Genomic DNA, 23,572 nt, shown 5'->3' on the forward strand with positions numbered 1-23,572 from the left:
ACCAAAACCATTAACCTTGAGTGACCCTGATAGGTCAAACTCATGGTCACAGATATTCAGGGGGCTGTAACTCGAAACTGGCTGCAGATAGATATTTACCATTATCATCATATACAAAGTCCCATATGGACTTTCAGTTGGTGTTATGACCTTTTGCCGTAAGTGACCTTGAAAGGTCAAACTCAGGGTCACGGTTATTCAGGGGGCTACAACTCAAAACTGGTTGAAGATAGAGATATTTACTATTATTTGCATATAGGAAGTCCCATATGGGTTTTTAATCAGTACCATGACCTTTGTTTGGCCTTAAATAACCTTGAAAGGTCAAACTCGGGGTCACGGTTATTCAGGGGGCTACAACTCAAAACTGGTTGAAGATAGAGATATTTACTATTATTTGCATATAGGAAGTCCCATGTGGGTTTTTAATCAGTACCATGATGATAGTGGTAGGTGGTGGCGACCATCATCCACTCACTTGATGTAGTGCTGCCTACTTCTTCCTTAGCCTTTATCATTCTTTTCCTGTGCCTGCCCTCCTCTCTTCCTATTTCTCCCATCTTTCCTGTCACTTCTTGTTGCTTTCGTTTCCATTACAGGTGGCTTTACATTGAGTGACAAGCCAAATGGTTTCCTGTAAGCCAAGAAACCATTTACAACGCTGGGTGGTAACCATATAACCAAACCATACGTGCTCCCTACGTGTCAGCAAGTGGGTGGGTGGAGGGTTACTGCCCCTCCCTTTAAAACAAATAACTCAGAGTCAAATGGCCACCCCTTACGGGATTATGGCGTCTGGCAATAGATAGATAGACCATGACCTTTGACCTTAAGTGACCTTGAAAGGTCAACCTCAGGGGGCTGTAACTTAAAACTGGTTGAAGGTAGAGATATTTACTATTAACATGATTGGTGGTAGGTGAGGGTGCTCACCATCCACTCACTCGATGTAGTACTGCTCTCAGGTGTCTGTCCGTTCCTCTCCTCCATCCTTCTTTCCTTCCTTCATCTTCTGTCTGTTTCATTCTTTTCTCTTCCTTCTGCCTACAGGTGACTTTACACTCCCTCTTCTGTCTTTCTGTCCTTCATTCTTTCCTCTTCCTTCTGCCTATGGGTGACTCTACGCTGAGTGACAAGCCAAATGGTTTCCTGTACACCTGGAAACCATTTACTATGCTGGGTGGTAACCATATAACCAGCTTATGGTGCCTGGTGGTTTAGTGGGTAATTATGCATTCCAATCAGATTAAGCCTGTGTAGGTTTATAACCAAGGGGTGGTTGGGGTTTATTGCTCACATAATGCCACTCAGGGATGAGTGAGGCTGGTCACACATCTTAAATGTCGGGACCAACTTGCCTAGCCCCAGGCTTCTGTGCTCCTCATGGGGCAACACAGGATTGGATGATGGATGAATGAGGAAGTCTCATACGGGCTTTCATGTGGCTCCATGACCTTAAGTGACCTTGGAAGGTCAAATGCAATATCACGGATTTTCAGAGAGCTATGACTTGAAAATGGTTGAAAATAAAATAACTGCTGTCGGTGAGGTATGTTTTGCCTTGCACCATTTGTTACTTTTATTTGTCTTACAATGTATTATGTGACATTAAGGAGTCAAATGATGTTACTCATGTACTTTTGCATCAACAACTGACTGAAGGATGTTAAATGATACTGCCTCTGTACACTCTTGTACTTATGCATCTTCGACTGACTGAAGGGTGTTAAATGATACTTCCCTTGTACATGTGCATCAATAATGCCTTCCTCCCTGGCATGTCTTGCATCCCTTTTAAATCTGCATCAAATATGGGAAAGCAATGCTATCCTGAAGCAGGATACAGCCTCCAGAGGCCAGTGACTTAATGCATGGAATGTAAGCTGGTTTTGCTAAAGATAGTGTTCCCTTGAGTGGTGTGCAGCTGAGGTACCTCATGCTGCTGTGCTGTCTTTGGCCACTGGTTGCTTCCTTCTTTTGAAGGTGGGCAGTGAAATGCTTGCTTATTCTAACAACTGTATAAAAGTAAGATACCAAAATTTTTAGAATGCATAAAGAAAAAACTAAAGACAGAAAGCCTGCAGAAAAGTTGTTCTTTCCAGGAAAACAAAAGAGAACCAAAATCAGTATCTGTTCATTTTGAGATGCCTGGACATGTGACTGGAGATCATAGGCAAAAGGAAACACAGACTGAGGAAGATAGCACCAGGTTTGACCTATTTCATGCATGAAGGACTGAGAGTATTGTTTAACTCTTGCGTTAGAGAGTTGAACAGAAAAAAGGTGGGTGTGTTTCTGTAATGATGCTGTGTGCCCGTCATAATGAAGGAGGGATGCAAACAGACAGTTCAGAACAACAGTGATTGTTAAAACAAAATAGGGATAAAGATGCAGTGGTGCGACAAGGAGTGAGAGGTTGAAGGGAGTCATTAAGAGAATGGGAGTTGACGAGACAAAAAGCTTTTGGCTTCACCTTCTTTGTGAGAGCTGTATGTGGTTGTCCTAGTCCCTCCTCATTTCTCACCTTCATAGTCAGATTGCAGTAGCTGCTCCTAAAGTTGCAAAACATGCTAAGATCAGCAGTTAGATCCCTTCTGTGGAGGTTAAGAGGGCCATGAAATCTAAGCACAGGCTGAATCCTTGCAGAGACACTTGAAGAAAACCAGAATTTGGGGTCCATTTAGATTCCAGCTGTGGCCTTACCATACCTGATGTGTCCCCACAGGCACAATGTCTTCAGAAGAAGTCTGCCTTTGCAGCTCTGGTGTAAGTGAATATATAATTTAGTGAGGGACATCTTTGCCCTCTATGAGGAACATAAGAGCTCTCCTTAAGCTACTGTTCATTGTGAACACTGGTACATGATAAGTAAATTTGATTAGCTTTAGCATCAGAATGGTACTTGGCTTATTGCCTGTGAATGTGTATGGTGAATTGACCAAGTGCACAAATCAGTTGGGCACAAAGAATTCACTTAGTGGTATAGTGCTTGGAGTTCAGTTCACGAAGCTTCATAGAAACTCAGTGAAAGAAGCAGATGAAGTTGAAACATTAGCTAATCTGTCTATCTATATATTGCCAGATGCCTCAATCCTGTACGGGGTGGCCACAAAGAAATCGCCTCTACGTCACCCTGTCCCTCTCCATTTCACTGCCCTGCTCCCAACTCACACCCCCATCATATACCTCTCCACTCCATCCCTCCATCTCATCCTTGGCCTCCTCTTCCTTCTCCCCCCCTCCACCTTACTCACATGCTCTCTCCTCATCAGACTCTCACCCTCCATCCTCCCCACATGGCCAAACCACCTCAGTGTGTTCCCCATAACGGTTCCTATCACATCCACATCCACACCACAACACTCCTTTATATCCTCATTTGTCAGCCTGTTTCTCCATGTGACTCCACAGGCTCCTATTAAATAACTCATTTCCACTGCTCTCACTCTTGACTTGTGTCCTTCCAACAGTGTTCAAGTTTCACTTCGGTATGTTAGAGTTGGTATAACAATACTGTCATGTAGTAACTTTTTCACTTCCATGTTCACTTCCCTGTTTCTTATCACTGCTTTCAAGGAACCAGCAACTTTTCTTCCCTGTTGTACCCTTTCAAGCATTTCACCCTCCAAACCTCCATCCTTACTTATCACACTCCCCAAGTACTTAAACGTACTCACATTTTCCATATCCTCACCATCCAACCTCACTGTACATTCACTGACTTCACCTCTCTCAAAGACCATCACTTTACTCTTCCCTACATTCACCTTTAGATTCTGTTTCTTACACACTCTCTCCAAGTCATCCACCAAGCCTTGCAGTTCCCCTTCGTCTTCACTCAACAACTCAGTATCATCTGCAAACAACAGTACAGGGAGTTTCCAAACACTACCCTCTCTCACCAGGGCCACTCCAACATCCACTACCCTACCTTGTACCTCATTTATTACCCCATTCATGTACAGATTAAACAACCATGGAGACATGACACATCCCTGTTTCAACCCAACCATCAAAGAGAAAAATTCACTCAGTTCACCATCCGCACACACTGCAGCCTTAACACCATCATACATACTTTTCACAGCATTCAATAACTTCCCATCTACTCCATATATTCTTAATACTTTCCACAATCCTTGTCTATCCACCCTGTCATATGCTTTCTCCAAATCCATGACAGCCACATACAGCTTCTTTCCCTTCTCTAGAAACTTTTCCACTAAAGATCTAAGAATGAATATCTGATCTACGCAACCTCTTCCCTTCCTAAAGCCTCCCTGTTCTTCTCCAACTAATTCCTCTATCATTTCCCTAACTCTGTCAATAAGTAACCTACCATACACTTTTCCTATTACACTAAGAAGACAAATGCCCCTATGATTACCACACACTTCCTTTTCCCCTTTTTCTTTGTACAAGGGAATAATTATACCTGACCTTCAATCCTCAGGGACTCTACCTTCCTCCCAGGCCAATCTGCACATCGTTCACATCCATTCTACTACTATCTCTCCCCCATGCTTCAGCATTTCACCACACACTCCATCAATTCCTGGGGCTTTCCCCAGTTTGACTTTCTTCATTGCTTCCACAACTTCTGTCCTACTGATTTCTTCCTGTCTTCTCACCTCCCTCTTTCTCCCAGCCATTCCCCAGCCACTTATACTCGCATTACTTCCATCCTCTATGTTCAACAATTCCTTAAAGTGTTCTCTCCATCTGCTCACTTTTTCTCCCTTCTCCACTAGTAATCTACCATTTTTATCTTTCACTCTCCTGCTAACTTCACTGCCACCCTGTCTTACTCTCTTCACTTCCTTCCAGAACATTTTCTTACAGTCCCTCCACTTTACACTCAAATTCCTTCCAGATTACTCATCCACTCTCTTCTTACTCTTTCTTACTAATCTTTTCACCTCTCTCTTCCTTTCTGCTTATAACTCTCTCTTCTGCCTCTTAACTTCTTCCACACTCCTATTTCTCATCCATTCATTGTATGATTTCTTCTTTTGTGCCGCAGCCTATCTCACCTCTTCATTCCACCACGCTGTTCCTTGCACCCCCCTCCGTCTTCTCTTCATCCCACACACCACATCACAAGCTGTACATATTTCTTCTGTGAATATGCTGCACACATCTTCCACATCCCCTATATGCTCCAGTTCATATTTACCCAATCATTCCTCCACTTCTCTCATTTATTCTGCCTTTTTCTCATCCTCTTGTAACCTTTCCACTCTCCTTGCGACTACTCCTTCCTGCCATCCTTCCCTTCTTCTATTTCTCCATCTTACTTGGAACTTGATTCTGGCCACCACCAAGTAGTGGTCAGAAAGTCCACTCCCTCAAGCTCTATAAGCTCTTGCATCCATTACACATTTTTGCATCCTTTCATCCACACACACATAATTAATCATTGCCTTCCTTTCATTCAGTTCACCACCCACCCTTCTCATCACTCGCCATGTATACCTGTGGATCATTTTGTGCCTGAAGAGTGTATTGGCTATCACCAACCCCCTCCCAGCACAAATGTCCACTAACGCACTGCCATTCTCATCTATCTCAGCAGGCACACCTCACTCACCAACTATTCCATCCACCTTCACATTCCCTACTTTACCATTCATATCACCAATCAAAAAATCTCTCTTATTCCTTCCAAACTTTTCCATGCACACTTCCATATTTGTCCAGAACTCATCTCTCACTCTGCTTGCACGATCTTGCGTTGGCGCATACACGCACACAGTCGCCCACATTTGTATTCCAACTTTCAATCTTACCCACACAAACCTTGACCCAGCTGATCCATACTCTCTTATGTTCTTCTTTCATCTTTTAGTCACAACAATACACACTCCTTCTTTTGACCTCTCATTCTCACCTGCTTCTGGACATATACCTCATCCATACTCCCATTCTCTCACCCTCTCACCGCTCCATCTAGTTTCAGTTACTCCACATACATGCACTCGCGCATCCTCAAGCACCTGGACAATCTCTCTCTTTTTCGCCTCATCATTCGCACCCCTTACATTCCATGCTGCGATCCGTACCTTGTCCATTGTTTGGTCCTTGGTCGTCATCTTTTGGTCAGTCCTTGTCTTGTTCGTCCTTTTAGTTAGCTGTTTTCCGGGGAGGGACACTAACCCTCCGCCAACTCTTTCAGTTGCCTTGTACGACAAGCAGGGATACTGGGGGAGTATTCTTGAAAACCTCCCTACCCCAGGGGGGTAATAACTGTAGTTAAATATTAACTAATAATTGCAGTAGTCAGCATTTAACTCACTGTTAGGTAAGATACACATATCATCAGAAAAATATATTACTGTACAGTATTGACCGACATCAGTAACCTAGCACTGTGTTATGTAAGTTTGAAAAGGCAGGCTAATAGTCATAGGCTGTGGAGATTTTCAGAGAAGAGTTGAGGCTGGAGAACATATTTGCCAAAGCCAACAGAATTTTCATTAGGTGTTACTATGGCAGCTGATGTGGGAACCAGTTTATCACTGATAATGTAAACCATGTGCATGAATGTCACGACATTGAGTTTATAGACAGTTTTATTAACGTTGGCTAATTCCACACTTTATTTAAGCCAGTGTAAGAACCTTCTTACTTCTGAATTGAACAAAACCTGAAAATAATTGTACTTATCTGAGCTACATACTGTACTGGACATAAAATGCACAACACCAGTGCATGGTATATTATGTTTATTTTGATAATACACTATGGAATGTCTATTTTCAGTGACTGTGACAGTAGACTCAGCAACAACATGGGTAAAAGTGAACCTAGAGCAGAAAGGATACTACCGAGTTAACTACGAACCAGATATGTGGGCCCAACTGGAGACACTTTGTACCAGTAAAGTGAGTAACTTAAGTACATCAGTGTAGGATGAAGCCAGACTATATTAGAATATGCAGAAATATTGGTGTTCATTATCTGTTTAAGGATGAATTATGGAGATGAAATAAAATCTTGAGTTTCATGTAGAATCAGATATAGTTATTCATCTTCTATCTTCATGACAAGTGAAAATCAACATTTTACCATAGTCATCTACAATAAATAAGATAAATACAGGTATATACAAGCTTGCATTGAAAAATCACCCATATGACATCAAATGAGTCAATTTAAAATTTTGAGATACTGTTTCCAAGAGCTATATTAATCTTTGCTGCAGTTCAGTACACCATTTTGCATCAGTGGACACTCCTGTTTCACATTTGACATACATGCCATACAATATAGCTGTCCAGGCATAGAAACAGACTCATGACATCAAATGAGCCAATTTATATCTATCTATCTATCTATCTATCTATCTATCTATCTGTCTATATATATACTCTATATATATATATTTTGGTGCCAGACATTGCTTTCTGGACAACATTGGCAAACTGTTATAACACTTTTTAGTAATGTTGAAGTATTATGTTTTAGTACATGATGTATACAGTGAAAACTTTTTATAATGGACTACAGTGCATTTCCCAAATTCTGAATTGGTCAGGATCAGGAGGATTTTGGAAAATAGGATTTTTTGAAAAACTGAAAACTTTCATTACCATTAGTCATATGTATGTCTCTTGCCATAACCTTCAGCAATCATTGTATTCATACTACAGTTTATTGTAATATCTTATTAATGGTTTCACCATTTTTTTTTTTTTTTTAGGCCTAACTTATGTTATCGTTTTGACTCCTGGGATCCTGCTGCCCAAGTAAACATGTATAAAGTTACTCTATTTTTATGGAAGTTACAGTAATATAGTAGTAAACAAAGTTCTGTCAACTAAATTGTGATATACTGTATAATGAAAGAACATATCAGTAGTGCACTAGTCTCCATTGTTTTCATACAGCTACCTGTTGTAGTGGAGATCAGATTTGAGGACTTCCGGATATGCTGAGATTTGTATTTAGTGATTTTTTAAGTTATCATATCTCAAGATATGTAAGAAAATGTTCTGGAAGGAGGTTAAGAGAGTAAGACGGAGTGATAAAGAAGGTAGCTGGGGAGTGAAAGATAAAAATGGCAGATTGCTGGTGGAGAAGGGAGAAAAGTGAGCAGATAGAGATGACACTTTCAGGAGTTGTTAAACATAAAGAATGAAAGTATCATGAGTAGAATTGGCCAGGAATTGGCTGGGAGAGGAGGGAGATGAGAAGAGAGAAAGAGATCAGTAGGATGGGAGTAGCAGATGCAGTGAAAAAAGTTAGAATTGGGAAAACCCCAGGAATTGATGGAGTGTGTGGTGAAATACTGAAACCCAGAGAAGAGATATGGATGAGGAAGATGTGCATATTGGCCTGGGAGGAAGGTAGAGCCCCAGAGAATTGGAAGTCAGGTATAATTCTTCTTCAGAACAAAGGAAAAGGAAAAGGGGAAAAAGAAGTGTGTGCTAATCTTAGGGTCATTCGTCTTCTTAGTGTAATAGGGAAAACTATATGGTAAGATACTTATTGACAGAGTTAGGGAAAAAACAGAGGAATTAGGGTAGTTGCAGAAGAACACAGAGGTTTCAGGAAGGAAGAGGTTGTGTAGATCAGATATTGATCCTGTGGTGTTTAGTGGATAAGTTTCTAGAGAAGTGAAAAAAGTTGTGTGGTGCCTTCATGGATTTGGAGAAAGCATATGAGAGAGTGGATAGATAAAGAATTTGGAAAATTTTAAAAATATATGGAGTAAATGAGAAGCTGTTGAATCCCTGAAGAGTATGTATGAGGGCGCTAGGGCTGCGGTGCATGTGGATGGTGAACTGAGTGAATTTTTCCATCTGAATGTTGTATTAAAACAGGGATATGTTTTGTCTCCATGGTTGTTCAGTTTGTATATGAATGGAGTTAAAAGAGATTTGTGGTAGGTGGGGGCACTTACCTTCCACTCACTCAATGTAGTGCTGCTCTCAGATATCAGCTCTTTCCTTCTTTCCTTCCATCCTCTTCTGTCCTTGTTTCCTTCATTCTTTCCTCGTCCGTCTGCATACGTATGACTTTACACTCCCTTCTCTGTCTTTCCTTCATTCTTGCCTCTTCCTTCTGCCTGTGGGTGACTCTACACTGAGTGACAAGCCAAATGGTTTCCTGTACACCAGGAAACCATTTACTACGCAGGTTGGTAACCATAAAACCAAACTTTGCCGCCTGGTGATTTAGTGGGTAATTACGGCACTCCAATCGGATTGAGCCGGTGAAGGTTTATATCCAAGGGGTGGTTGGGGTTTATTGCTCACGTAATGCCACTCAGGGATGAGTGAGGCTGATCACACTCATAAATGTCAGGACCAACTTGCCTAGCCCTGGGTTCCTATGCTCATCTGTGGGGCGATGTATGATTGGATGATGGATGGATGGATATAAAAGAGATACAAGGCAGAGCAGTGGATGTTGGAGTGGCCCTAATGAAAGAGGGAGGCATTTGGAAACTTCCAGTTCAGTTGTTTGCATTTCATACTGTATTGTTAAGTGAAGACGAAGGGGAACTGCAGGGCTTGGTGAGTGAGTTTGGGAGAGTGTGTATGAATTGGAATCTAAAGGTGAATATAGTGAAGAGTAAAGTTGCGGTCTTCAAAAGAAATGAAATAACTGAATGCATACTGATGTTCGATGGTGTGAAAATGGAAAATATGAGTGCATTTAAGTACTGTACTTGGGTAGTATGATATGTAAACATGGAACTTTGGAGGATGTGGTGCTTGAAAGGGTACAACTGGGAATAATAGTTGCTGGCTTATTGAAAGCAGTGATAAGAAATAGGGAAGTGAGCATGGACGTAAAAAAGTCACTGCACAGTAGTATTGTGATATCCATTCTTATATATGGAAGTAAGGCTTGGACCTTGTTGGAAGGACACAAGTCAAGAGTGAGGGCAGTGGAAATAAGTTATTTGAGGAGAGCATGTGGAGTTACATGGAGAGACAGACTGACAAATGAGGAAGTGAAAGAGTGTTGTGGTGTGGATGTGAATGTGATAGAAAACGTTAGGAGAAATACATTGAGGTGGTTTGGCCATGTGGAGAGGATGGAGAGTGAGAGACTAAAGAGGAGAGTGTATGTGAGTGAGGTAGAGGGGAGGAGAGGAAGAGAGAGACCGAGGATGAGATGGAGGGGTAAAGCGGAGAGTTATATGTGAGGGAGGGGGTGTAAGTTGTGGGGAGGGCATCGAAATGGCAGGGGACAGGGCGACATGGAAGCTATATGTTTGTGGCCGTCCCTTACAGGATTAAGGCATCTGCCTATAGGATGATAGATAGACAGATAGATAGATAAATATGCCAGTATGTTAGAGGTTGAAGTAATATTCTTTGTTCGGCATTTCAGGACCGAGATTCTCATTGGCCCCGAATTTTGCAAATTTGTGTATAGATTATTTGGCAGCATCCTTGTCAACAGACATTTTTTCCATACAAGCCATCATGCAATTTATTCCACGATGTTACTTAAATCTGTTCATCCAGCCAACAGAATATTCACAAGACTGAGTGATGGAGAGCGGGATGGCATTGGTAATGAATGGTGATGTATGGAATATCTCAAATTTGTTGTATGCTGATGATGCAGTGCTATATGTAAATACCGGACAAGAACTTGGTAGACTAGTGCAGAGTTTTGCTGATCTCTGTGAGTGTCATGTCTTGAGAGTGAATGTAGAAAAAGGTAAAGTGATGGTAATCGAGGGAGAAGGTGATTCCCAGTGTGATGTTATAGTGAATGGAGAGAGACTAGAATTGGTGGGAGAGATACCTAGGTACAGTGATAGAAAAGAGGAAAATGTGCAAAAGAAATGGAAAGTAGGGTGACACAAGGAAGGAAGGAAAGTAGCTGGTGCTATGAAGGACTTGATTAGAAACAGAGGCTTGACTGTTGCAGCTGCACGAGGCTTATATACATGAAGGAGTGTTAGTGCCAACTTTAACATATTGATGTGAGACTATGGTGTGGCATGAAAATGAAAAGTCAAGAGTTAGAGCAGTGGAGATGGGACTGCTGAGGAATGTATGTGGGGTACAGAGAGTGGATAGGATACGAAATAATGTGATTCGTGAAAGATGCGGAGTGAGGAAGTCTGTGGACACCAGAATCTAGAGAGTGTACTGATATGGTATGATCATGTGGAGAGAATGGATAACAATAGAGTGGTTAAAAAGGTATATATGAGCAAATTTGAAGGTGGAAGGAGGTGAGGTAGGCCAAGGAGAAGGTGGAGGGATATGGTGGATGAGTGTGGAAGGAAGAGAGATATGGAACCCAGTGAGGCTATGGAACTGACAAGAGATCAAGCTGGCTGGATGAATGTTGTGAGAAGAATTGAATGACCAGGGATTTGGCACCCCTTTTTAAAGTGACAGCGTCCGGATGGACTCTATCGGATACGTTTATGTGAAGCTACAGAATGTGGTGAAAGTTTTTGGCATATCAGATAGAGCCAGGATATCGGGGGCTTGAATGATAAGTGAATGGAAGCGTGGCCCGTTGGATTGGGCAGACTTAGGCTATCTGGACATTGCTACTTTTCACCCTTCCCTAGGGTGGAAAAGGAGGTCCAGATGATGATGATGATGAGTGATGTTAAGTTTTTCGTGAAATTCCTTGGTATTTTCAATCAGTAAAGGTCCAGAAATGGCAGTTCCTTCATGTCTACTTTCCTTAAACTATTCACACCTTTTGATCAATGGTGGCACAATTTGGGTCACAATTTTTTTCTTGTTTGTCATAGATTAAGTATTTTCTTTTCCAGCATAAAATTTAAGTATTTTTTCACACTGTTTCTTCAAGTCATACACATTTGTAATGCCAGTCCAGCAACTGCTTATATGAGTATAGAGAGATAGATGGACAGATACATACATACACACATACATGCATATATACATACATACATACATACATATACAGAATATACATACATACATACATATGTACTGTACATACATACATACATACATACTGTACATACATACATTCATGCAGACGAGGTGCTACCCAAAAGTTCCAGTAATTTGAATATTGTAGGAAAATAAGTTACTTTGCCTGCTAGTTCTCACTGTCACCTTCAAAGTAATCCCCTTGGGCATGTATGCAGTGGTTCCAACACTTTTTCCATGAGTCTTTGCATCCCTGGAAGGCTTCAGCCGTGATGGTCTTGCGCACCTCCTGCGATTCTGTCTGGATCTCCTCAATCGAGTCAAATCAACACCATTTCAGTCGTAATTTCAGCTTGGGAAACAGGAAAAAGTTGCAGGGGGCAAGGTCAGGCGAATAGGGTGGGTGGTGAATGACTGCCATGTTAGTGGAAGCCAGGAACTGCCAGACAGCAATTGATGTGTGGGCAGGGGTATTGTCATGATGCAGGACCCAGTCCTTGTTCTTCCACTGCTCTGGATGTTTGCAGCAGATGTTCTCCCTCAGACGCTGCAAAACTTCACAGTAAAACTTTCTGCTGACAGATTAACCAGGTGGGATGAATTCCCTGTGAACAATCCCCTGGATATCGAAGAAAACAATCAACATCAACTTGATTTTGTTGCACCATTGGTCCGCCATTGCAAAACTGCCAAACCACCTACACACCACGTTACAATAGTAAGCGTAGCTCAACAACACATCCGCTCACAGACACGGCCGGGGCCACACTGACGCACAAGGGGTGCTGCTGACTCCTCCTAGTGGCAAAAGGCAAAACTGCAAACAGTTGGCTCCCTCTGTTCAAATTACTGGAACTTTTGGGTAGCATCTCGTACATATGTAGATACATACCATACGTACATACATACTGTAAGAACATACATACATATATACATATAGATACTGTGTATGCATTTGGGGCAATTGGGGTTCCCAGTCCTACAGTAATTTCTCTCCAGTATTGTGTGAGATACATTAGTTGGCATGAGTCTCTATACTCCTTAGATGGTGGGCACAGCTGACCGAGGTAGCCTTTACAATGATGTCTTTGCCTTGGCGAGTGCAGCTCTGCTTGACTACTCTGTAGCACTCAACTTCAGCCGTGTCCTTAAGTCTGAAACTGACTATGTTCCATGGGCATCTGTTGTGGGCAGTCTTGATTTAATGGAGAGACTGCTGGAATCCACAGAGGCAAATGAGCTCTTCAAGGTAATGCAGGCAAGCAGGTATATCAGTTGATGATGACTTTATTACTTTTTAAATTGTACAATGATTAGTGTAACTTTAGCGTAACTCTTGCCACTGCTCACAGAAGTTTGCTAATTCTTTGTTGATCCATCGAAAGAAGTGGATTTTGAGCATAGTGAAGCAAAGACAAGCAGTCAGTGCAATATATAACATAATATGTATTATGTGCATTGCTTACTCGTAGTGTACTCCCATTTGTACATGCGATGGTATGTACATTAAACAAATCTGCTGAACATCTCAGTGCATCAGTGTTATTCATTGACATAAGTGTTTGTGTAAGTTTTTGGATGTCAGGTATGTCTGTCATGTTTCTTTGAGTATATTTCATTACATCCATGACTGAACCATGCCAAGAGTATTGAATTTAGCCATGAATGTCTCAGATGTAAAAATAACATACTACAGTATATTCCAGTGTATACCTTGAATGTTGCCTTTCCTCTTTACAGTGTGTGGGTCAGTTAGTGATTATTTGAAATTTATATTTCAGGATTATGTATCAAGTCTGGTAGGTCCCATCTACAACTCCTTGGGTTGGACAGATGAAGGGAGTCATTTGCAAAGGTGAGACCAAACACTCCATGTTTTTACCCCTTCAAAGGTCTGACAAGGAGCCTACACATGGTGACACTTTGCACCCTAGGTGGAGCAGCTGCAGGACTCATCTGGGAGCCAAAGCTCTACATTTCCCTGCATCTCACCATAGGAAGGACCCTGGCAAAACACTGTCTACTACAAGGGGGCACCAGATTCATGCATGGTGTATGATTTGTTCTATGCCCGTAGGACACAGAAGCAGATGCTTACCTGTGGTCGATGGGTCTGTTTGGCTCGACAAACCAGGGCTAAATAACAACAACAATAACAACAACCCTTTCAGAAATGGAAATGATTTTCGAGTGTACAGCCATCCCTCCTATAACACGGCTAATATAGACCTACAACACACAGTGCTATACTTTTCCGCTTTATACGTTTCATATGTTTCCATTATAAAGGGCTAACCTAGACTAGACACTTTCCAAAGTCACCCTTTTCACACCAAATCCCATGCAGACCCTCCAAAACACACCCTACTGACATAAAGAGTGGTCATCATACACAGGAAGTTATTAAAAATACATAAGAAAGGTTTCTAGATATTAAAAAAAAAAAGTTTAGGTCACTAACCTAACTGGCTCTGCTGTCCACAATTCTGGTAACAATGCTCTGTACCATGGGAGTAGCTACCTCAGACGCGGGCACGAGGCGGGAGACCACCAAAAAACGGTGGAGGACACCCCCAGCGGCCAATGGGGGTACATGTGGGTGTGACGTCTTTCAACCGATCACAGTGCACCGCTCTCCTGATGTCGTCTTGTGCAAGATTTGACATTTGGCAGGTCGTCTGAGCTTTAACGCCCAACAGCTCAACACAATATGTCTGTTTATGACCGCAGAATATATTTTTTGGTAACACTATTGGTGACTGTGTAAGTACAAATCCATGTTGTGTGATACCCCATATTACAAGGGTTGACTATTATATTTCTTAAGGATGAAAAATCTCTGCTAAACTACTAATGATTAAGAGATTTGAAGCCTACACTCATATCACACAATTCAGGCATTGAATTTGCTTCATGTGAAAGTGTGTAGAACTACTGGGCCTTGGGATAGGCCCTGAAACCTTTGCCCAGAGTCGGACACATAAAATATATATATATATATATATATATATATATATATATATATATATATATATATATATATATATATATATATATATATATATATATATATATATATATATACACAGTAAAAGTCCCATTATTCAGCAGCTGATTATTCGGTAGATCTGACATTTCGGCAGTTTTGAGAAATAGTCCCATTTACGAAAATCTTTGATTGTTCGGCAGATGTCCGGAATCATCCCAGCAGTCCAGGAAGTGTTATCTGTGACTTGTAGGCCTAATGTTTCATTACACTTCTGTATGTTCACTAATTTCTATATTTTTTCAGACTCAGGTATAGTATTATATTGATTACAATATTGGATAGTATCATACAGTACAGCAACCACCCCCTCCAAATTAGCGAGGGTTACGTTCCAAGCCCCCTCGCTAATTCTTGAAATTCGTTCATTCTTGACGCATTCCTGAAAGTGTCATTTACTGGTAATTGCGTAGCCCATGAACCACTGATACTGTAATGCATTACCCATGAATAATGGTGCTTGTTAAATTAGTTTCCCTATTGTTTTTAGCTGTACGGCTGTGACAGCTCTAGTATTTTTATTCCTCAGCATAATGGAGGAAGGGACTGTCCTGTTTAACTAAACCTAATCTAACCAAGTTTAACTGTACCTAATAATTTAACCATACCTAACCTAACCTAAAGTCAGAAAAATACTTAAAAATAAACTGGAGGTATATGAATTGCTAAGGTCTCTCTGATGAAAGTTAAACGTACATTTAGCGCTCATTCTTTTGTTCGTTTTTGTGTTTAATGTGAAAGAGAGTACTGATGCAAACAGTAATATATCCCATTAACCTCTTAATAACCTCCGGCACTGAACAACCCTTTACAGTACCGATGTCAGTGATATCAAGTCAGTGTGAGCTATAAAGAAAATTGAACAATTATGGGGAGGGAACGAAGGTCACTGGTACGTTTACACGACTCTATGCTAAGATTCCAAGCAGTCAGGCAGTCGGTTAATCTCTGATGTTTTCGCCCATTTGGTAAATGCCCCGTAACTTTATAAGTTTTTCCGTGACTCATAGCGAATCATAGCATGGGTTTGGAAAGCAAAATAACATTGCTAGGTGAGCCAGACGATTATCTTCACGTCTTTAAGAAAAACAAATTGATAGGAGAATGGAAGAAACTTACTCTACGTACTCAGAGGGATTAAATTTCTTCCATTTTCTTAAAGATGTGAAGACAATCATCTGGCGCACCTAACAATGTGTTATTTAGTTTCCTAAACCCATGCTATGATTCACGGGAGAAGTTACGAAGTTACTGTGCATTTACCAAATGGGCGAAAACATCTGAGATTAACTGACCCTCTGACTGCTTGGAATAGTATCGTAGAGTTGTGTAAACATGTCAGTGACCTTCGTTCCCTTCAAATAACTGTTCACAGTTTTTTACTGTAATGGGTTGTTCAATGCCGGAGGTTATTAAGGGGTTAATGGAATACATTACTGTTTCCATCAATACTCTCCCTTTCACATGTAAACAAAAAAAACGAAGAAAAGAATGAATGCTAAATGAACGATTAATTTTCATCAGAAAGACCTTACCAATTCATATTCCTTCACTTTATTTTATGCAATTTTCAGACTATTTTATTTTGTGTTTGGAAAAAATACTGTATACAGCACTCACTCCAAACATATTTGTAATAACATACGTAGTGATGAGTTCACCAATACAAGTGATGCACTGAGCTGGTAGGTAATATTATGTATCATTTCGGCCATCCAGGAAGTGTTATCTGACTTGTATGCCTACTGTGTCATTACACTTGTATATGTTCACTAATTTATATATAGATATATTTCAGATTCAGGTACAGTACTGTATTGATTGCAGTATTGTACAGTATACTCTCTCCAAACAGTTGTAATACCATAAGTGGTGATGACAGTGTTCACCAATATATTTAAGGTACTGAGTGGGTAGGTTTTTGATTATTCGGTAAATCCAACATCTCGGCATCATCCTGGTCCCATTGATGCCAAATAATGGGAATTTTACTGTATATATATATATATATATATATATATATATATATATATAATATATACATATACATATCCATCCATCATCCAATCCTACATTGCCCCATGAGGAGCATAGTAGCCCGGGGCTAGGCATTTGGTCCCGACATTTAAGATGAGAGTGATCAGCCTTACTCATCCCTGAGTGGCATTACATGAGCAATCAACCCTAACCACCCCTTGGATATAAACATTCACTGGCTTAATCCAACTGGAGCTCTGTAATTACCCAATAAACCACCAGGTGCCAAAATTTGGTTATATGGTTACCACCAAGTGTAGTAAATGGTTTCCTGTTGCACAGGAAACCATTTGGCTTGTCACTCAGTGTAGAGTCACCCACAGGCAGAAGGAAGAGGAGTGTATGAAGGAAAGAAAAACAGAAGAGGGAGTGTAAAGTCACCAATAGGCAGAAGGACGAGGAAAGAATGAAGGAGAAAAAGACAGAAGAGGATGGAAGGGAAGAAGGATGGAGGAGAGGAAAGGGCAGACACCCGAAGCAGCACTACATCGAGTGAGTGGATGGTGAACGCCCCCACCTACCACAATATATATATATATACTGCATATATATATATATATATATATATATAGCGTGCAAGCAGAGTGAGAGAAGAGTTCTGGACAAATGTGGAAGTGTGCATGGAAAAGTTTGGAAGGGATGAGAGAGTGTTTTTGATCGGTGATATGAATGGTAAAGTAGGGAATGTGAAGGTGGACGGAATAGTTGGTGAGTGGGGTGTGCCTGCTGAGATAGATGAGAATGGCAGTGCGTTAGTGGACATTTGTGCTGGGAGGGGGTTGGTGATAGCCAATACCCTTTTCAGGCATAAAATGATCCACAGGTATACATGGCGAGTGATGAGAAGGGTGGGTGGTGAACTGAATGAAAGAAAGGCAATGATTAATTATGTGTGTGTGGATGAAAGTATGCGAAGATGTGTAATGGGTGCAAGAGCTTATAAAGGTTGGGGTAGTGGACTTTCTGACAACTACTTGGTGGTGGCCAGAATCAAGATCGAAATAAGATGGAGAAATAGAAGAAGGGAAGAACGGGAAGAAGGAGTATTTGCAAGGAGAGTGGAAAGGTTACAAGAGGTTGAGAAAAAGGCAGAATATAAGAGAGAAGTGGAGGAACAATTGGGCAAATATGAATTGGAGCAGATGGGGGACATGGAAGGTGTGTGCAGGATATTCTATCTATCTATCTATTGCCAGACGCCTCAATCCCGTTTGGGGTGGCCACAAACAAATCGCCTCCAAGTCGCCCTGTCCCCTGCCATTTCACTGCCCTGCTCCCAACTCACACCCCCCTCTCTCATATACCTCTCCACCCCATCCCTCCATCTCATCCTCGGCCTCCCCCTCCCTCTTCCCCCCTCCACCTCACTCATATACACTCCCTTCGTCAGTCTTTCACCCTCCATCCTCTCCACATGGCCAAACCACCTCAGTGTGTTCCTCATAACGCTTCCTATCACATCCACATATTCACAGAAGAAATATGTGCAGCATGTGATGTGGTGTGTGGGATGAAGAGAAGATGGAGGGGGGTGCAAGGAACAGCGTGGTGGAATGAAGAGGTGAGACAGGTTGTGGCACAAATGAAGAAAGCATACAATGAATGGATGAGAAATAGGAGCGTGGAAGAAGTTCAGAGGAGGAAGAGAGAGTTATATGTATAAAGAAAGAGAGAGGTGAAAAGATTAGTAAGAGAGAGTAAGAAGAGAGTGGATGAGGAATTTGGAAGGAATTTGAGTGTAAAGTGGAGGGACTATAAGAAAATGTTCTGGAAAGAGGCGAAGAGAGTAAGACATGGTGGAAGTAAAGTTAGCAGGGGAGTGAAAGATAAAAATGGTAGATTACTAGTGGAGAAGGGAGAAAAAGTGAGCAGATGGAGAGAACACTTTAAGGAATTGTTGAACATAGAGGATGGAAGTAATGCGAGTATAAGTGGCTGGGGAATGGCTGGGAGAAAGAGGAAGATGAGAAGACAGGAAGAAATCAGTAGGATAGAAGCTGTGGAAGCAATGAAGAAAGTTAAATTGGGGAAAGCCCCAGGAATTGATGGACTGTGTGGTGAAATGTTGAAGCATGGGGGAGAGATAGTAGAATGGATGTGGACAATGTGCAGATTTGCCTGGGAGGAAGGTAGAATTCCGGAGGATTGGAAGTCAGGTACAGTACCCTCGCGTCCAACATGGTAATATTGTCATGCATGGGTCCCATGTTGGACCAAAAATGTGTTGGACAAACAACAGAGCTTATGGTGAAAAATGAATTATGTCAGCAACCCTAGGAAAAGTCACCCTAAATACCTACCATATACCTATACATATATTGGTACTACTGTAATTATAATAAATGATACTGTACTATGAATGATAACTAAACTTTTAGGATAATGTTGGTGGGCTTGCTGGAAATGGAAGATGATATCTGAGGCTGTAGGTAGTCCTACTGGGTCCCTGGAGGATGGCTGCTGGCATCACTAGCGGGTATTGGCTGCTGCTCCTCCTCAGCCTCCCTCATAAATCCTTTGAAATTCCTCTCCCCTTTCTTCTGCCTCTCGATGAATTCTAGCTTGGTGGCCTGAGGGAAGTGCCGCTGCTTCTTGGGGTTCTCAGAAGGCTTCCTAGGCATCATGAGCAGAGTAAAATGCAGTAGCAAGGACAGAAAATGCAGCGAGAAAAAAGCACCGTCCAATGCGAATTATGCAATTGAGTGGCGCTGTGGTGGGAGAAATTTAAACAAAACATCACGTGAGAGCAAAAGCGTTTTTTATTGGGCGACATCACGATCTTGTTACGATCGGAAGTTTTGATTGGCTGTCAGAGTCACGGGAACGTCCAGTATGACCGTGTTGGACAAGGAGTGATCGTGCTAGAGGCGAACTCTGCGGATTTCGCCCACTTCTCGGAGCTCCGTCAGTGTTATGCTTATGCACCCGTTTTACAGTACTTAACCCTTTAAGTCCGGGTCGGGTCTTAAGACGGGTTCTCTTGATGGATACCAGGTCGGGACTTTTGAGTAAGAGAGCCTCAGGCAACGGGTGGCATCGTTTGATACCCCCCACCTTCCACGTTGCACTCAGAGGGGTCTGGGCTCTGACATCATATGTAAACAAACCTGCTGGTACAAATGTACCGGGTTTTGGGGTGGATTTTTTTTTTATTTTCGCATTTTATGCTCAAATGATTACCTAAAAATGACTCATAAATCATAAAATAATTTTCTACAAACAAATATATGCCTAAAATCCTTCAAAAATATGCTGTAATAACAGTACATGTGACCGATTTTTTTTTCACGTCTGCAACGCGCAGAGGTTAGGCAGCGCGATTGTGTGTATCATGGAGTTAGAGGGAAGTCTTCATTTTTCGCCCTCAGCACAGTCTTCAGATGAGATGGCAGAACCGGACAGCACTTTGCAGAACTCTGAAGTGACTAGTAGACTTGGTGAAGAGAGGGAAGTGCATGACATCACCGATTTTGAAGGATTTTCGGACAGTGATACACAAACTCCGTCAACCTCAGGGGTATCAGTGAGTAGTGCTGGCGTGAAACGTAAGTTATCGCCAGGTTTGGAGTACGATAGTGATGACCAGGAGAGTGGTAGTGACAGTGAGGGGATGGCACAGGAGAGTGGTAGTGACAGTGAGGGGATGGCAGACAGTGACAGTGATGGATTTATTCCCGTGAGTGACGAGAGTGATGATGATTCAGACCTAAGTGATGATGATGATGATGATGATGATCCCAGGGTGTGTGACCCTCCCCGTAGGCCTGGTGGTATTGGTAGTGCTGGTGGATCTGGGTTTATCTGGGCAAATGGTGATAGATTCATACCAAATTGCTATAGATTTGATGCAACTCACAGTGGAGTGACAAGGGCTGCTGGAGTAGACAAAAACAGTTCTGAAATGGAGTATTTTCTCCTGTTTTTTGATGGTGAAATTCTTGATTATTTGGTACAAGAAACCAATAGATATTATCAGTTCATGAAGGACAAACATCCTTTTTCTCCACACAATAAAATGAAACGTTGGTACGATACCAGTGTACCTGAAATGTACACATTTCTTGCACTCACTCTTCTGATGCCACAAGTAAAGAAGCAAAATGTTCGTGACTACTGGAACCGAGATCCACTGATTCATACCCCAATATTTCCCAAGTACATGCCCAGGGACAGGTACCAGCTACTCATGCGATTTATTCATTTCACAGACAACAACCATCCCAGTACTGATGACCGCCTTTGGAAGGTTCGTCCAGTAATAGAAAAGATAAGGGAGCGTATTCGCTCCTTCTTTGCACCCTATCAGAAACTTGTTATTGATGAAAGTCTCATTCTGTTCCGTGGCAGACTTATATTCAAGCAATACATTCCCTCCAAAAGACACAGATTTGGAATAAAAATTTTTGTTATTTGTGACTGCCTAACTGGCATAGTGTTAGACATTATAGTGTACACTGGCACTGATATTGATGTACCTGCAAGAGATCCCCTAGGATTTTCTGGCTCTGTGGTAAAAAAATTGATGGCACCATTTCTGAACAAGGGACATGTTTTGTATACTGATAATTGATATACTTCCCCATCCCTGTGTAGTTTCCTTCATGATCATAACACTGGTAGTTGTGGGACAGTCCGGAAGAACAGGAAATATCTTCCAAAGTTTGGAGGACGTAGTGCTCGAGGAACCTGTGAGCTCTACAGAAGTGATCCTTTGCTGTGTGTCAGATGGACAGATAAACAGGAGGTTTGTATGCTGAGCACCTTCCATCGTGGCAACTTGATTCCATCAGGAAAAGTGGACTATAGAACAAAAGAACCAGTCCTCAAACCGGACGTAGTAACTGATTACACAAAAAATATGAGACTTGTTGACAAGTCGGATGCCCAAATAGGTACTGTGGAGTGTATGAGACGTACCGTAAAATGGTACAAGAAGTAATTTTTTCATATGGTTGATTTGTCAATGCTGAATGCCTACCATATGTACAAGGCAGAAACCCAAAAGAAGAAGTCACTGAGGCACTTTGTTCTGGAAGTGGTGAGACAACTGCTCACCAAGTATGGAACACTGAACAAAGACCGTCCTGGACGCCACTCTGAACTAGCTGCTGACAGACTTGTAGCAACGGGATTCGCCAATAGGCACTATCTACAAAAGCTGCCTCCAACACATACCCGAAAGACTGGACAGCGATCATGTCATGTCTGCCTTCATTCTGTGAGAAAGCCGCGGAAGAACAACCGAGTGAGCACATGGTGTAAAGAATGTGGTGTCGCACTATGTTTTGAGTGTTGGCGTGACTACCACACACTTGCAAAGTACTAGCCAAACAGAAGTAATGGATAACAAGAAGAAAAGTTTTGTTGAATGAGAGGAAATAAGTTCTGTTCTGATTAGTGGAAGCACAGGTAAAAGTTCAGAAGTTGAAATTAGTTTTTTGAATATGGAAACAAGTTCTGTTTTGAAAATAATTGTACACAGAAGCAAGAAATAAGTTTTTCTAATAAGAAAAGAATGTTCTGTTCAAACTATAAGAACAAGAAGAAAAGTTTTGTTGAATGAGAGGAAATAAGTTCTGTTATAATTACTGGTAGCATAAGTAAAGTTCAGAAGTTGAAATTACAATTTTTTGAATATGGAAACAAGTTCTGTTTTGAAAATAATTGTACACAGAAGCAAGAAATAAGTTTTTCTAATAAGGAAAGAATGTTCTGTTCAAGCTATAAGTGAAAACACCAGATAGAAAAAAGTTGTTTGTTTACCTTCTGCGGCATCCTCATGGATTACCCATACTGCATTCATCAGCTTCATCAGCTGTAATTTCAGTAATGGGTAGGTAAAATATATTTACTTTATTATTTTTATTGATATTTCATCATTATCCATCATCCCAAACACATAAATCATAAAAATATGACATGTCAAATTTCCCAAAACTTTTGCCTCCCGGGGCATGTCTGCGGATTCTGAATTGCCTCACAGAGGGGTTAAATCACATTAAATCGTACTAATTTTTTGCTCTCCGTGCTGGACGCGAATCGTGCTGAACAAATGCTTGTTGGATGGAAGGGTACTATATAATTATTCCCTTGTACAAAGGAAAAGGGGAAAAAGAAGTGTGTGGTAAGCATAGGGGCATTTGTCTTAGTATAATAGGAATAGTGTATGGTAGGATACTTATTGACAGAGTTAGGGAGATAACAGAGGAATTAGTTGGCGAAGAACAGGGAGGCTTTAAGAAGGGAAGAGGTTGTGTAGATCAGATATTCATTCTCAGATCTTTAGTGGAAAAGTTTCTAGAGAAGGGAAAGAAGTTGTATGTGGCTTTCATGGATTTGGAGAAAGCATATGACAGGGTGGATAGACAAGGATTGTGGAAAGTATTAAGAATATATGGAGTAGATGGGAAGTTGTTGAATGCTGTGAAGAGTATGTATGAGGGTGCTAAGGCTGCAGTGCATGTGGCTGGTGAACTGAGTGAATTTTTCTCTTTGATGGTTGGGTTGAAACAGTGATGTGTCATGTCTCCATGGTTGTTCAATCTGTACATGGATGGGGTAATAAATGAGGTACAAGGTAGGGTAGTGGATGTTGGAG

General features: G+C 41.4%; 1 protein-coding gene across 1 annotated transcript in view; it reads left to right on the plus strand.

The window, feature by feature from the left end:
• The window catches only part of LOC145399708 (glutamyl aminopeptidase-like), a 254,613-nt gene that overhangs the window by 161,646 nt on the left and 69,395 nt on the right, over positions 1-23,572 (plus strand). The window contains exons 13-15 of the mRNA XM_080272257.1: positions 6,763-6,884; positions 12,937-13,140; positions 13,673-13,746. Coding sequence (XP_080128383.1) covers positions 6,763-6,884; positions 12,937-13,140; positions 13,673-13,746 — 400 coding nt within the window. The remainder of the gene's footprint in view (positions 1-6,762; positions 6,885-12,936; positions 13,141-13,672; positions 13,747-23,572) is intronic.

This window comes from Coenobita brevimanus, chromosome 6 (assembly GCF_032717465.1).
Source record: "Coenobita brevimanus isolate Jiangsu-jjx chromosome 6, ASM3271746v2, whole genome shotgun sequence".
NCBI lineage: Eukaryota > Metazoa > Arthropoda > Malacostraca > Decapoda > Coenobitidae > Coenobita > Coenobita brevimanus.